We start from the raw sequence: 14,922 nt of genomic DNA on the forward strand, positions 1-14,922 counted from the left end.
ATTTATAGATGTAAATGCCAAACAATCTTATTAAATATAGATTTTAAGTTTAGTTGTTAAAAATGTAGAGATTTTGAATAGTTACAATTCAATTCTTTGAGATGTTTAGGTGCTTTATAAAATAGATGGTAGAGACAATTACATACGTATTTAGACATCTCCTATATATATCTTTTGACTGATAACTCTTTTCCTTTATGAGTCACATAACTTTATTATATTTGTTTTTTTCCTTTCTATATCTACGTCTTGAGAGAAAAGCTAAAAAGGAAAGGATACGACCACAAAAATATCCATGCACACAATATAAATGTGAAAGGTAATAAAAAGAAAACGATAAAAACAAAAAAAAAAACATTAATAAGATATTTGTGTAGGTGTCCATATACGACAAGTAAGAAAATAACTCATGAATACTTGGTAAAAATTTATATTTAGAACATAAAATGAGAAATATAAAGCAAACGTAATTATAAATTTGACTATTTTTATAATAATTATTTTTAAACACGATCTGCCATAATTATTTTTGTCGATTTAAATATCATTTTTTACCATTCAATATTTTGGAATGCAAATCCTTCTAACATGTAATATTAATCATAACCTTTGTTAGATTTAAAAATAATAAATAATAATAAAGAATAATAAAGAATCACAATAAACAATAAATCCTAAACAATAATTTTTTTTTATTTTGATCGGTTGGTATATGTTTCTTCTTCCACTTCTCAGCCTTGTTTAGCTAACTCTTCCTTCTTGAGCTTTCATTCTTCTCCTTCGATAAAGCTTTGTTTAGCTAACTCTTCCTTCTTGAGCTTTCATTCTTCTCCTTCGATAAAGTAGTCCTTTCTCGTTCAAGTTTTTCTGTTAACTGGAAGAACACTTGCAAAAGGTACTCTGACGTTCGATTATTCGGTACAATAAATGTGTAATTTTTAGATTGATATTAACATATAGTGATTAAGGATATATATTACCTAGTTGTCTAGCTTAATCTTATTAATCATTGATCCTTAATGTATTTTAAACAAATGGATCATAACTTGTGTAACTCATCCGTAAAATTAGTTTACAACCTTTCAAGCTTTCTTTATCTTCTTGGACTACCCTTTCAATAAAAAGATATTTTTTCTTCTATTCTTAGCAGTTGTTATTTACTTGGTTTGTTCATATCACGAGGGTGTGTATATTATTATGAATCCAAAAACATCTTTGAATGTAGGTGCATGTATTTAACAAATACCCAGATTAGAGATGGAATGGTTAGCATTAACTTAAAGAAGAAGGTTATGAATGAATGAAAGACACAATAGCATTAATGGGATGACTCTCCATGTAAAACACATATGAGTATAGTTGATGACAATAAATATGCAGAGGCCGTACGAGCTGCTTTGAATGCATCTCCAACCTCCCCACCTTTCTCATTCATACATCTTCTCCTTATTAAATCATATCTCATAACATTCCCACAACACAACTCCTCTTTAAATTACACATTCTCACATCACTTTGCTTCCTCACAGCACCACCAGATCCAGTTATGAGCAGCCAAACCAAGACCAACGTGGATGGAGTGCACAGTGATGTCAAGGTGGTGGAGAGCCCTACTAAAGAAAGACCCTACGATCTCTTGCTGCGCTTTCTCGGCCTCTCACTCACTCTTGTTGCAACCATCGTTGTTGCTGTCGACAATGAGACCAAACTCATCTCCTACGCTGAGATGCAATTCAAAGCCACTGCTAAGTGGGAATATTTGTCTGCTATGGTGTAAGCTTTCATATATATAACCTTCTACTTACTTACTTTTTATTATTTTCTCTCTCTCTATATATATATCTAATTACAGATTAATCGTCACTGTCTAAATATCTAGTTATTTGTAAACAAAAGTCTTAAACCTCATTCTATTTTTGGAGAAGATTTTGGATGAGAAAGAAAAATATGAAAAGAGCAATTGACAAAGAAAGCATGAATTCATGTCAGATGTTGTATAAATATAGTTATTTTTTCTTGGTTCAACAACCAACAATTATGTACACTCTTTCTGTATATACTGCTTGCTCAGTAAAGAGGTAGGTACATATTTAGATTTTAGTTAAGAGAGTTAAGAAAAAAAATCTTAAAACAACAACTTCTTTTCCCTTTCATTTTATGCAGAAATATGCATCAGAATTGGAGTAACTGTTACCCAATATGTCATATAGCTTAGATATAGTAACTGGTTTTTTTGTTTCCACTGCGATCCGAGAATATATTAATAATTAAGATGAGTATCTGGAACAGGTTTTTCGTGGTGTCAAACGCAATAGCATGCTCATATGCAGCTGCATCATTGGTGATAACAGTGATGGCAAGAAACAGCAGAAGAAGAAAAAGCGATGTGACTGGTTTGGTGGTAACCGCTTTAGACGTTGTGTTGATGGCACTGTTGTTCTCAGCCAATGGTGCAGCTTGTGCAGTGGGAGTGATAGCACAGAAGGGTAACACGCACGCGCAATGGATGAAAGTGTGCGACGTCTTTGACGCCTATTGCCGCCACGTGACAGCTGCATTGGTCCTCTCCATTATTGGGTCCACGGTGTTTCTCTTGCTGGTGCTGCATTCTGTTCTCAAACTCCATTACAGATCAAGAAGCTAGATATTCATCACATGTTAAACTATTTTATATATATATTTGTAGTGTCAAAGGGTTTTGTTGTGTGAATGTGTTTTTTGGTTAGAGTTGAAGTTAAAAATATAGGTGTAGTGATTAAATTGAATGTGGTTCGTTTGTTTGTAGTGAATAGAGTTTGGCAGATGGTAGGTCGATTTATTTAAGAGCAGTAACAGTAAATATAGGTAGCTGCTACTTTGTTTCTGAGGGCATCACAAAGCCACTTTCACTTTCGAAAAGTAGGTATGCAGTAACGTGGAGCTACCCAAGATCAATATAAAAAACCTTCTCCACCTTCCTTCTTCAACTCAAATTAATCTATTCCTAGTAATAATATTCATATATCATAATTAACTAACATTAACTAACATTGCCCCATAAATATTACTTTTTCAATCATATTTTTCATATGGAATAAATAATGATATTTCATAAATATATAAAGGATATAAATTTAATATACGGAATAGATTTCACAAGATAAAGATATTTGATAAATATATAAAAAGATGTAAACCTAATATATAACAAGATATTTCATAATATATAAAAAAATATTTAATATATATAAGGATGCAAACCTTCATGTCAAAAATTAACATAAATAGTCAATTTAAAACAATCATTGATCATGATTTAGACATTGAGTAGAACATTATTTAACCAAGTTTGGTACTAATTGAATACTACAAGAAAATCATGAAATAAAAATTAATTTTTAAAATTAAAAATAATTAGTTGCTATAGTGACTATCTTAGAGATTAAAAAAATTTGATTTCTAAACTAGTTTCTATTATTGTTAAGTGGTTTTTAAATTGGTATCTAATTAGCAACAAGGTTTTTCTACCAAATTTAGAATCTAAATAATTGGTAGTTAAAACCTTGGTAGCTAATTTGATACCAATTTAATTAAAAACTATTTAACAATAATATAAATTAATTCAGAAAATAAAATATTTTTAGTCTCTAAAATAGTTTATAATTTAGTCACTATAGCAACTAATTATTTTTTGTTTCTAAAAATTGGTTTCTATTTCATGATTTTCTTGCAGTGGAAGCATTGTTTCATTATTGTTGGAAATCTGTAGAAATTATGAATTTCATAATATAAGTATGTGCAAAGTTCATCTTATAAGTCGATTTTATAAGATTTAGTTAGACTTAAAATTCACCCTATTACTATGATATCAGAGTAATTTCGAGTCTATTTTAACGATTATTTTTTAGGTTTATCAGACCACCTGCTATCGGGCCGTTATCAAACAATTCATAATATATAGTCTCGATTTTTTAACTTAAAATTCACTTTCTAATTATTATTATTATTTTAGGAGAATTATAATTTTGTGTATCTAATAATGATATGTGAGATGAAAATAGAAAAGAAGGAAGATGTTGTAGTAAAATGCATGATTACTGTAATCCCTAGAATGATGGGAAGGGAGTATAGCTTATTGAGTGGGGGCACATGGCAAAATCCATATGGCAATATAATCCTAAGAAATTGTCTGAAACATGATTGATCGCGCGTTGCCTCCATTCACTGTGTTTTGCAGGCTACGCGATAAGTGATAAGTTATGATCTATATTTTGTTTCACTAAATTTAAAAAACAACAAAATAGAGCCATTATTTTGCTTGTTTATAACATTTAAAAAAAAAATCCATGTAAGCCATTTGAATGTATGAGTTCCTAATTTATCATTTTTATTTTTATTATCTTAAATTCTTACTTACCATTTCGGTATTTTAAAAAATCTTATTAAATGTTATTTACTTTACAAATAAACTTCTATATACATAAGTATTAGTTGAACTTATTTCAAGCATAGAATACTTAAATTAACTTAAAGATAAATTTTAGGAAGAACAAAAAGTAAGATGATACAAATTATAATATACTTTTTTTTAAGTACAAATTTATATTCAATGGAATAACGAATATACATACATTTATACTTGTCAAAATATTTATTAAACATTTATAAAGGAAAAATAACATAAAAAAAAGTAATATTACAAATAATTTAATATTTAAAGAATATATGTTTTCTTCTTTGTAATGTCAAATAACAATAAAAAATTAAAACTATCTAAACTTTAAAAATCTAATAGCAAATAAATTAAGAGTATAATAGTCGTTTAAAAAATATATACAAAATTTATTTGAAAAATGAGTATACTAATACCTGTATTTTCTTCTCATGGCCTATTGTATTTCCTAATTTAATTAGATAAAAATAAATAAAAATAAATAACAAAGTTAAAATCTTATTAACCCATTTTTATATGAATTGTTTTAAATAAATAAAAGTAGAAAATGATAAATAATAAATTTCAAATACATATTAACCTATTTTTGCACTATTTAATTCTTTAAAGGAGTAAGTTTTTATTTAATCAGCATAAAATTATCAATATTTTTTACCTAACCACACTTCTCTTTGCCAAACGCTCACTCATGATTACATAGATTGCCAAAAGCCATAAATATTAACTCAGGAATATTAACAACTGTGTAAAAATCAATTACAAAAAGTCTTTATCTTTAAAACGCACCCAAATGAAATGAACTAAGGTTAAGGCTTTTTATCTCAATTATAGTTAATTTGCACAAAAATCCTATGTTCCCATGAAGAGAAAAATTATCTAATAATACACTTTTTAATGCACTCTTTTATGCGATTGAATTTATTTAAAAATATATTTTTCCTTGGGTCTCACTGTCTCCGTACTTATGTGATTATTTTTAATTTTTTTTTTATGAAATTTAACTAATAACAAAATATGAGTTAAAAAAATAGAGATATATTAATATTCCCTCCTTTAGGTTTAAAATGTGATGGGTCATCTTTAGCCTTACAAATTATTGGGCTTCATTCTCCATAATCAATATGGACTGTTTCTTCCTGCACCTCCATATCTTCTTCAGGCACCTCCATACACAACATAAAAATACATTTTTATCCTTCTTGTGCCACCTCCATAGAATAACTTCCGGATTATGTAATCTGGAAACGCATTTGGAAAAAGACTTCCAGATTACATAATCCAGAAGTTAAAAAAGACTTTCGGATTATGTAATCTATAAAGTAATCATGCATCTGAAAAAAGACTTCTGAATTATATAATCCGGAAGCTAATTACAAATTTGAAAAATGACTTCCGAATTATGTAATCCGGAATATTACAGAGGGGTAGTTTTGGAAATACGAAAATCTTTGGAGGTGAGAGAAGAAGGTATGGAGGTGCAGGAAGAAGCAGCCATCAATATGTTGTTTCTTTTTCCACCCTATAACTCCCATGTGCACTCCATAAAATTCATAATACCCAAATTACCCTTATTTTTATTATACGGCAATGGAGTAGGCATGCCATTGTTGGTTTTTGTTGAGGTTGGTGTGGAGAGCTCATGGAGGAGATGGAGGTGTTGAGAGGTAGATTTTGACACTATTTGATCTAAAGTGATAAAGTGATGATCACTAAGCTTAAAGATGAGTAGTTGTTTCAGTTTTTTTTTTTTTTTCAAACAATGTAAGTATTGTTTTTGGGTTGGAGTTCATCTTGGATTATGTAATTAGAAGAATCTCGAAGTAAAAAGTGTTTATTTTCAGAATGAACAATCAAAAGTAAAAATTATGTTTCAAATTATTCAATCAAAATTAAAATTAACTTTTGAATTGCATAATTTGAAACACAATTTTTAAATCAAATTTAATTTTTAAATTCTACAATTTATAATAGATTTCTGTAATCTATAAATCAAATTTTGCAAATAGTTTTGAGATTGTGAAATCTGAAGATCATTTCCAAATTACACATTCTAAAAAAATCTTAAAAAATGAATTTCAAAATATTACACAACTAAAAAAATGAAACACAAGAAAAGAGAGAAGAGTGAGCACCGAGAGAAAAGGAAAACATATGAAGGACAAACAACATGTTTAGGGACAATTTGGTATTTTACTCACCCTTATATAGGTTTGTGAATGGACATTATGGGGCGCAAAAAGTAAAAGCCCAGTATGCATGTGTAATTTGGGCCAAACAAATACTTCTCCGATTGATTCTTCCTGCACCTCCATACCTTATTCTCTCACCTCCATAAATATTCGAATTTCCAAAAATGTCCCTTTATAACATTCCAGATTATGTAATTCAGAAGTCATTTTTCAAATTGTTAATTAGCTTTCGGATTACATAATCCAGAAGCCTTTTTTCATATGCATGATTACTTTCTAGATTACATAATCCAGAAGTCTTATTTAGCTTATGGATTATGTAATCCGAAAGTCTTTTTTTCAAATGAGTTTCCAGATTACATAATCCGGAAACTACTCTATAGGGTGACACAAGAAGAATAAAAATATATTTTCATGTTGTGTATGGAAGTGGCAGAAGAAAATATGGAGGTGCAGGAAAAAACAGTCTACTTCTCCAACTTACAATGGATTAAAGCCCAAGTCATATTTCTCGCAAGCTGCAACTAGAAAAAGCCCACATAGGACATAAGTTTTAAGCATTAATGAGATGTAAAATGTTGTTTAAACTTGTTAATCTTTGAATCGATACAATTTTAGATGAGTTTTAAAATGTTTTGATATTTTTTGGTATATTTTTATTCAATACAAGATACTATCACTCAAGTAAAAAGAAGGCAAAAATATTTAATTTTTTATTTATTTAATGTATCTTCACTCAATCTAGATTTTCACTTCTTAAGTAAAAAAATTTGCTAAGCTAAAATTTTTGACAAAAACTAATTTGCTTTTATATTGTTAAATTTTACTTAAATATAAATTGCATCACTTAAACAACTTTTAAACGATAAAATTGATATATTTTAATATTAAAAAATGTTATATATAAATAGATGAAAATAATTTAAAATTATATTATGCATATATATATATATATATATAAATTTAAAATGATATATTTGATTGAATTGATGTATGATATGTTGAATTTGAATTGGTTTGATTAGAGTTGTTGGTATTGAGTAAATGAGCATAATATATATCATTTTCTTTCATTAATGATCTAAATCATGTAGATAATATATGTGATGTTGATCAAAACCATGATTTAGACTAGGTGTTAGTCTTTGTTAGAATATAGTTAATACAATTTTTTTGAAAAACATTTAATATTCCATATTAAAAAAATTCTTTTATTATAATTATTTTATATACAAACATGTGGATATGCAATCTCAAGAGTTAAACTTAGAATAGATCATGATAATAAAACTTACTATGTTTTGGATAAATATATATGTTAAATAGAGTGTCACAATGAGTAATATGAAATACATTTTAGTTGAAACGGTGAACATGACCAATATTTTAGGCTAAGTAGGCATTTGAGAAACTGAGAAAGGTTAGAGAAAGAACATATATGAAAACATAGCAAGAAGAAGACTTTGATAGTGTGATATTAATGCACAATTTTCAGATCACTCATTGTTAATAGAAAGAATTTTCAGATCACCGACCAAAAGGTATTCACAACAATAAAGCCTCTCAATTCCAAGCTATTTTGCTCCTACATTTTATAGTGCTGTTATAAAAAAATAAAATTAATGCGATTTAAGTTATTGTATTATAGGTAAACTTGAAGAATCTAATTTCAAACATTGGCTTATGATTGAGTTTTCAACTTCAACACCGCATATGAAGCACTCATTGTATGTTTCCTTTAACTGGACCAAAAAACAACGCAAAACAAAAATCCTTTGTTTTCTGTTCCATGTCAATGGGAAACCTTTGCCTCAACGTAGCTCCATTATTGAATGTGTTTTTTTTAGGTAAAAAGAAGCCCATTGGGATATTCGAGAAACGTTAGAAAGAGACCTCACTGGCTGCTAATTTCGTAGGATATTTTCATATAGGAAGACGACAATGTCATATATGCAGTAGTTGCCAAGGGGACCAAAACGTGTGGGGACCAACAAATTTCTTCACTTTGGGAAGTGTGGCACCTACCACGACGATGCACAGTTCATGCATGAATATAATCATAACTCAACCAACCCATCTGCAACTAACGTCTCCCTTAGAACTTATGCATATTTATTACCATTATTTATGTGGCACAATCAAGACCTTTTTGCAAGAGAATGACACATGCCCTACTTACCACTACGCTCTTCAATGCCCTGTTTGTCAGTGCGTACAAATTGTTTGATAGCAGTAAGCAGTAGCAGCTCCTCGGACAACTTCGTATTCCTTTTTCTTTTCTATGCTTAGCTAGTTAGTTCAAAGATTTAAAACCAATATAGTACAATAGTATCACCTCTTTCTTCAATCATGCTCAAACTTCGGACTTTCCTTTCATTTCTCAGACATAAACAGTACCAAGATGGGTTAGATGTGAGATGACCATATCAGTGAAAACTTCAACATAGCAAGATTTTTTTTATCAAGGAAACGAAAAGGAAAAAAGAAAAACTATTGATCGTTAAAAGCAATAGCATTCCGGCAAATAATCCAAGGTATTCACTGAGTCGTGTAGTATTCTCGCAACTTTTTTTATTTTATTTTGATATATACACCTCACACTTCCGTAAATGTCTGAGAAATGTCTACAATTAATATTCTACATCTCTATATCATTTTAGCATTCATAGTGTTAGAAAAGTGCTAGAAACACACTTTCTCTATAATGACAAAGAATGCGTCAGAGAGTGTGTTTTTAGCATTTCTCTAATGTGTAACAAGGAAAAACAATTTGTGGAAGCTTACATTTTGCTGGAACGTTAACATCATCCAAGCTACTGTGTTTCTAAAACAACTACAGAAGAATGCTTTAGCCAGTAAAATGACTCCTTCTTCATGTATCTTTTCTGCTCCATATATACTTCAAATGCTAAAGATATCTGTCCAACACGATATCAATGCTTTAAGTAGACATGATATGGAAATGAAGAGACGATAGTACATTATCAGATTTATAAGATGAGATCAAAACATATATAAATTTTTTGAATATTACAAGGTTCCTATAAGACAAGAACTGTCTCCTATGCATTGCATTCAATCAAATGCCAATGGACTAAATTATGACTGAAAGTTACATATACATAACCTGGCAATATGGATGAAGACAGAACAGAATAGATTTTTAGAACTAATTGCTGTTTCATCAACACATACTTCAGTATTTACCAGACAATTAGTCTGATAAATTAGACAGTCTGTGTCCTTTGCTTGTGCACTTAACACTTCTATTTACCCGCTTTTTGCTGAATCAACACTTAGCAGAGCTTATTGTTCTAGAACTACTATTCTGTTAAGAGAAATTTAAAAGTGGGAAAAGCACATGCAGACTTGGCTGAGTTCAGATCCAGTAACATATCCCCCTTGACAGAACAAGGAACAATGAAATTGCATAAGATACAAGGTGTTCTTTTTGTCACAAATCCTCAGGTAGCACTTTCTCAGTTGTTATACTCAGCCTTCACATTCTCAGAATATTCAAACATTACGAAAAGTATAACTTGCTTTCACTTGCTCCCCCGGAATGTTCAACACCTGTTCATACCAATTTAAGGAGTCCACAGTCTATCTTAAGTTTTTTCATCAACATTATTATTTAATAATCAACATGACAAAAATCTAAGTCCACAAGAAACTCTACAAACACGATGCCAAAGACCCCAGTGAATTAGATTTTGATTTACAGCAGACTGCACCTATTCCTCTACCTCAGGTGCAATCAATTATGGTGCAAAGGGAATAATAAAAAGACTAGTGTCAACTATATTGCAAGAAAATGTCTGTATATAATATCCTAGCTCTGGATCCAAGGATGCGTCACTTGCAAAATACAAGAGACATGTTACATAATGTATGTGATTTGAGCTGGGAATTATAGTTATGGTGTCATACCAGCCTACCATGATTTTAGTGTTCCTGCTCCATCTTGGCAAATCGACCCTTGACTCTCACCCTACTTTCTGCACGAACTTTTCGTGATTCATACCTTATGTGCTTGTCATATCTGTTGTTTTCCATATAAAGTATGTCAATTTAATAATTATATACTAATCAACAAGATCACATTTCACACAAATGCTTGCAGTTCATAATTCATATTAATCAACAAATTAATATAGCAAGGAGATTAGAAGGCCTTCCTATTACAGAAGCAAACTACACTTCACAGTAAATGGTGATAACAAATAATAAGAGCATTCTTCCAGAAAAAGTCTGAGCTGAACTCTCAGTCAATAAATCAACATATTGGAGTGAAACAGTCAGATAATAATGATTCATTCTTATTATCTCTCAAAGCTATATCCCACAATTCTACTTGTGGTTGTGGCCACTGTTATAAAACATATGCCTAAGAGGATTTAAAGCTTGTCCTGTGTAAAAATGGAAATGAATATAACTTATACAATATATAACAATGCATGTTCTGGGTAAAGACTTGGAATAAGGTCTAGTGAGAAATTAACATGAGAAATTGGGCAGCTCAGCAAGTATTAAAAATTAAGAAAATAGATACCTCTCACATACACACACAGAGAGCAAGCAAAAGATGATGTAATAGTAATACCTTCTTGTTTTCTTCTTCTGTTTATACCGTAATAATGCAGAATCTCTTTCTTGGCTTGTTAACTCACATGCAGCAGCTTTGGGAGTAGTTGGTAGGGTTTCAGAGTTGAGAGAAATGGATAGATTCCCTCCCTTGTCGACAAAGGTGTGGGTTTCCCCAACATAAGTAGATTGTTTAACTAGAATTTCTTCAGTATAAGTTCTCAATGATGGGTCCGGAGGAACAACTTGATACATAGGCTCAACGCTTTCTCTATGCCACTGAAATACACAGTCAATATGGCAGAACAATTATTTTTTTAATTAAATAATTTCAAGAGGGATGTCATACACCATGCACAATGAAGAAGGCATCGTTGAATGGTTCTACCATTAAAAGAGCAACCAAATGATTGAGCCCATCCATAAGACAAGAGACTAAGGCCAGCCACGGGAAATAACAAAACAAGATAGATGTTGCTGGCGATAGGTTTTGAAAGATTTATCATAACAGAGAAAATTCGGAGTCAAAATTAAAAGAATGCTGGACCTTTAAATAAGTTTCTCTAGGGGAAACTGAACTCAATTTCAAAATAAGTAAAAATGTACGAGGTGAAATTATTTTCCAGTCAAAGTCAAATTAAAGTGTATTCAGGGTATGATTCATGACCCATCGTTACATCACATGCAACCTAACTATAGGAAAAGTCATATTTCACTATTATTCTCATTTTATAAGAGCAAAATCCTCGCATAAGACCCAGTCAAATGCTTGACTAAATCAAGCCATCGGTCATGTTTCCCGGCTATGACTCCAGACATCTTACAAGAAGTCCGAGAATCTGCCACCGAAACCCTTTCAGCAATATAAGTGCCAATATCGTACTACCCCCCAGGTTAATCTTATGAACACTCCTGCAAATCAGTTAAGATGCCTGTAGATATCAAAATTTTATGCGAGTAATTTCTTATTGAACAATCGCAATCACAAGTAAGGTAACTCTCTCCTATTTAACAAATTCGAATATAGTCTCCATAAAATTCACATATATAACTTTAATATGAAAAATCAAAATGTTAAAACAAGCAAACCTAATCTAGAAACAAAAAAGTCCATCCCTTGTAAACATGCAGATAGGCATTACACAGTTGGTAAAAACAAAGAACCCGTTGTCATGTATCAGCACCAGCATTGACTAGAAAACACAAGTACAAAACAAGTGAAGTAAAAGCTTTACCTCGTGATAAGGAATGATATCAGCCTCCACGTCACGTTCAAAAGCCGAGGACAAGTTTCCTGGTTGCACACTTTGTTCAGGATCCAATGGCTCAGACTTGGCCAATTCCCGAAGCTGACTAAGAATCTCTTCTCTGTGTCGCCCACAAGCAGCCTTCCGATTCTGAATCAATAACAATACCCAGAACAAGTTAAAATTGTAGCAATAGACACAGTTTTTCACATCCGAATAATCCACTCTCCCATAAAACAGCCACAACTAATTAAAAAAATTGTTAACATTTTTCACTCTTCACCAACCAATCCCAAGTTCAGAAAACAAAACCTGAACAAAAAAAAAAACAAGAAATCCTACCATGTTTCAGAACAAATACATTTTTCACTCTCCACTGCATTTTCCATTTTTCAGCACCCAAACAAGGGAACAAAATATCTCACATTGACATGTAATAAGTAAAAAATGTTGTATATAAACGGAAGACAAGTCTCATTCCATAAGGTAACTTTTAAATCCAAATTCTTTGATGACATCGGACAATATGTTGATAATAGTTGTCAAGTTTATTATGTGTTGGACTAACAGCAACTATCGAGCCCTCTAACAAACTCTAAGATGGAAGTAGAAGGACTCCCGAGTCACCCATTATTACGCAATTATCAAACTAGCTGCAGATCTTCAGTCCTGTGAACTTCACGAGATCGAAATTCAAAGAAAAAGTATCTTTTTACAGCAATTCTGCCTCCATAATTCATACATGTATGTACCTTAGGCAGGGGAGGAACCTCCATGGCCTGAAAGCTATGAGAAGAAGCAGAAGAACAAATCAAATCATCAATCGTAACAATAGAAGGCGCATCCCAAACAAACAAATCCGAAAGCCCTTCAATCTCACACCCGAGGAACCCATCAGCGGCACTTCCCTGAGGCGAAGAAAGCAGCGATTTTTTGCTGAGATCCCCAAACCCCACGACAGATAAGAGTTCGGAGACCGAAGGGCAACCGGTGAAGCCTTCGAGGGGCCTCCGTTGGTGAAGGGAATCGGAGAGCGCGGGGTTGTGCTTCTCCCAGTCGCAATTCTGACAGAGAACAGAGGTGTCGGTGGAACAGAGTATGGTGGCAGGGGAATCATCGCATGCATCGCAGAGCAGCGTACGCGTGTGCTTGGAGAAGAGCTGGTTGGTGGAGTGAACCTCGCGGTCGCAGGAGAAACAGAGTTTGGCCGAATCGGCTCTGCAGTAGAGAACCGCCGTGGAGTGGCCACAGTAGTCGCAGGGTCGCGCTGGTTTGGGCGGTTCAGCGGTCATGGCTGCGATGGTGATGAGTTTTGTGAGTGAGGGTTTAGGGAAGAATTTGGGAATGGGTGTTGGAAGATTTTAGAAAAGAGACACCTTGATGGATGGATATTCATCATTTGTTTTTCTTGGAGATCAAGAACTACTTTATAAAATAATCCACTTTTTTTTTTTTTTAAACAAAATTTGTCCTTTTGAAATCAATTCTGTGATTGGGACTAAACTCATCCTTTTTTTATTATCTCCATAAATTATCGATTTAAGTATTTAATTAAGCTGGTTACTCAGTCATACTCTTTGTTGAACTATAGTACTACAGTTTGATTAGTGCTGATTAAGGATAATTAATTGCCACTTTCCACGTATTGAGGCAGATTCTTAATTTATTAATTAAAAATTGATTTGATGAAGATACGATGCCTAAGAGAGTGGGACCCATACGCACGGTCATGTTTGACAGAAAGTGTTAATATAAAAATCAAATTAAAAGATATTTGTGCTTGTTCATCACAGATTCTTATTATTTTACTGAATCATTGTTATATGTACGTTAATCATTGTTTAATTTAATATTATGATTGAGAGTTGGATTTGACTAATAACAGTTGTTAAATAACTCACGAACCAACGAAGTTTCTCGATATTTATTATAAGTGTCTTTTTTTTTTAATTTTCCATGTTGTTAGAAAACATTTTTGTGACAAAATTTAAAATTAAATATCTTATTACTATTTAACTCAATCCCATAAAATCACTCTGAATACATCTACTTATATATAATGAAATGTGTTATAATCTTTAATCGATTTAAGATCTCCAACACACTCCTCACGTCGAGAGTGACAACTTATATGCGTAGGATAACATGTTTTAGGTAGGTTTGATAACGGTCCGATAGCGGATGGCCTAATAAGGCCAACAAACACTCGTTAGAATAAGTTCGAAATGACTCTGATACCATATTACGATATGAACTTTAAGTCTAACTCAATCCCATAAATGTAACTCATGAGACTTGCACTCATTTATATAGAATGAAATGTCATAATTTCTAATATATGTGGAGAATATTTGTAAAAATTCTGATAAATTTACAAAAACTTTGAAAATTATTTATAGATGTGACATATAACTAACATAATGTTTTAATGGTTTCTATTTTCCAAAATCCACCTTCTTAAATTTTTAAC

At 31.6% G+C, this 14,922-nt stretch overlaps 2 protein-coding genes across 6 annotated transcripts; one reads left to right on the plus strand and one right to left on the minus strand.

Annotated features, from left to right (window-relative positions):
- The first annotated feature begins 1,466 nt into the window (after positions 1-1,466).
- On the plus strand, positions 1,467-2,952 carry LOC137814699 (CASP-like protein 1E1). The gene is made up of 2 exons (XM_068617570.1): positions 1,467-1,773; positions 2,290-2,952. The coding sequence occupies exons 1-2, from the start codon at positions 1,547-1,549 to the stop codon at positions 2,642-2,644; spliced, it is 582 nt and encodes a 193-aa protein (XP_068473671.1). The 5' UTR covers positions 1,467-1,546; the 3' UTR covers positions 2,645-2,952.
- Positions 2,953-9,177: 6,225 nt separating this feature from the next.
- On the minus strand, positions 9,178-13,933 carry LOC137814703 (zinc finger protein CONSTANS-LIKE 13-like). Of its 5 annotated transcripts, none has more exons than XM_068617579.1 (5): positions 13,205-13,933; positions 12,441-12,602; positions 11,225-11,484; positions 10,560-10,663; positions 9,178-9,539 (listed from the first exon to the last, which is right to left on the minus strand). In XM_068617579.1, the coding sequence occupies exons 1-4, from the start codon at positions 13,742-13,744 to the stop codon at positions 10,567-10,569; spliced, it is 1,059 nt and encodes a 352-aa protein (XP_068473680.1). In that variant the 5' UTR covers positions 13,745-13,933; the 3' UTR covers positions 9,178-9,539; positions 10,560-10,566. The 5 variants fall into 5 exon arrangements, with proteins under 5 accessions (XP_068473680.1, XP_068473678.1, XP_068473679.1 ...); XM_068617577.1 differs by having other exon boundaries at positions 10,552-10,663; XM_068617578.1 differs by lacking the exon at positions 9,178-9,539 and adding an exon at positions 9,611-10,194.
- Between the last annotated feature and the right edge of the window lie 989 nt (positions 13,934-14,922).

The sequence above is a fragment of the Phaseolus vulgaris genome, chromosome 1, assembly GCF_000499845.2.
Source record: "Phaseolus vulgaris cultivar G19833 chromosome 1, P. vulgaris v2.0, whole genome shotgun sequence".
Classification (NCBI taxonomy): domain Eukaryota; kingdom Viridiplantae; phylum Streptophyta; class Magnoliopsida; order Fabales; family Fabaceae; genus Phaseolus; species Phaseolus vulgaris.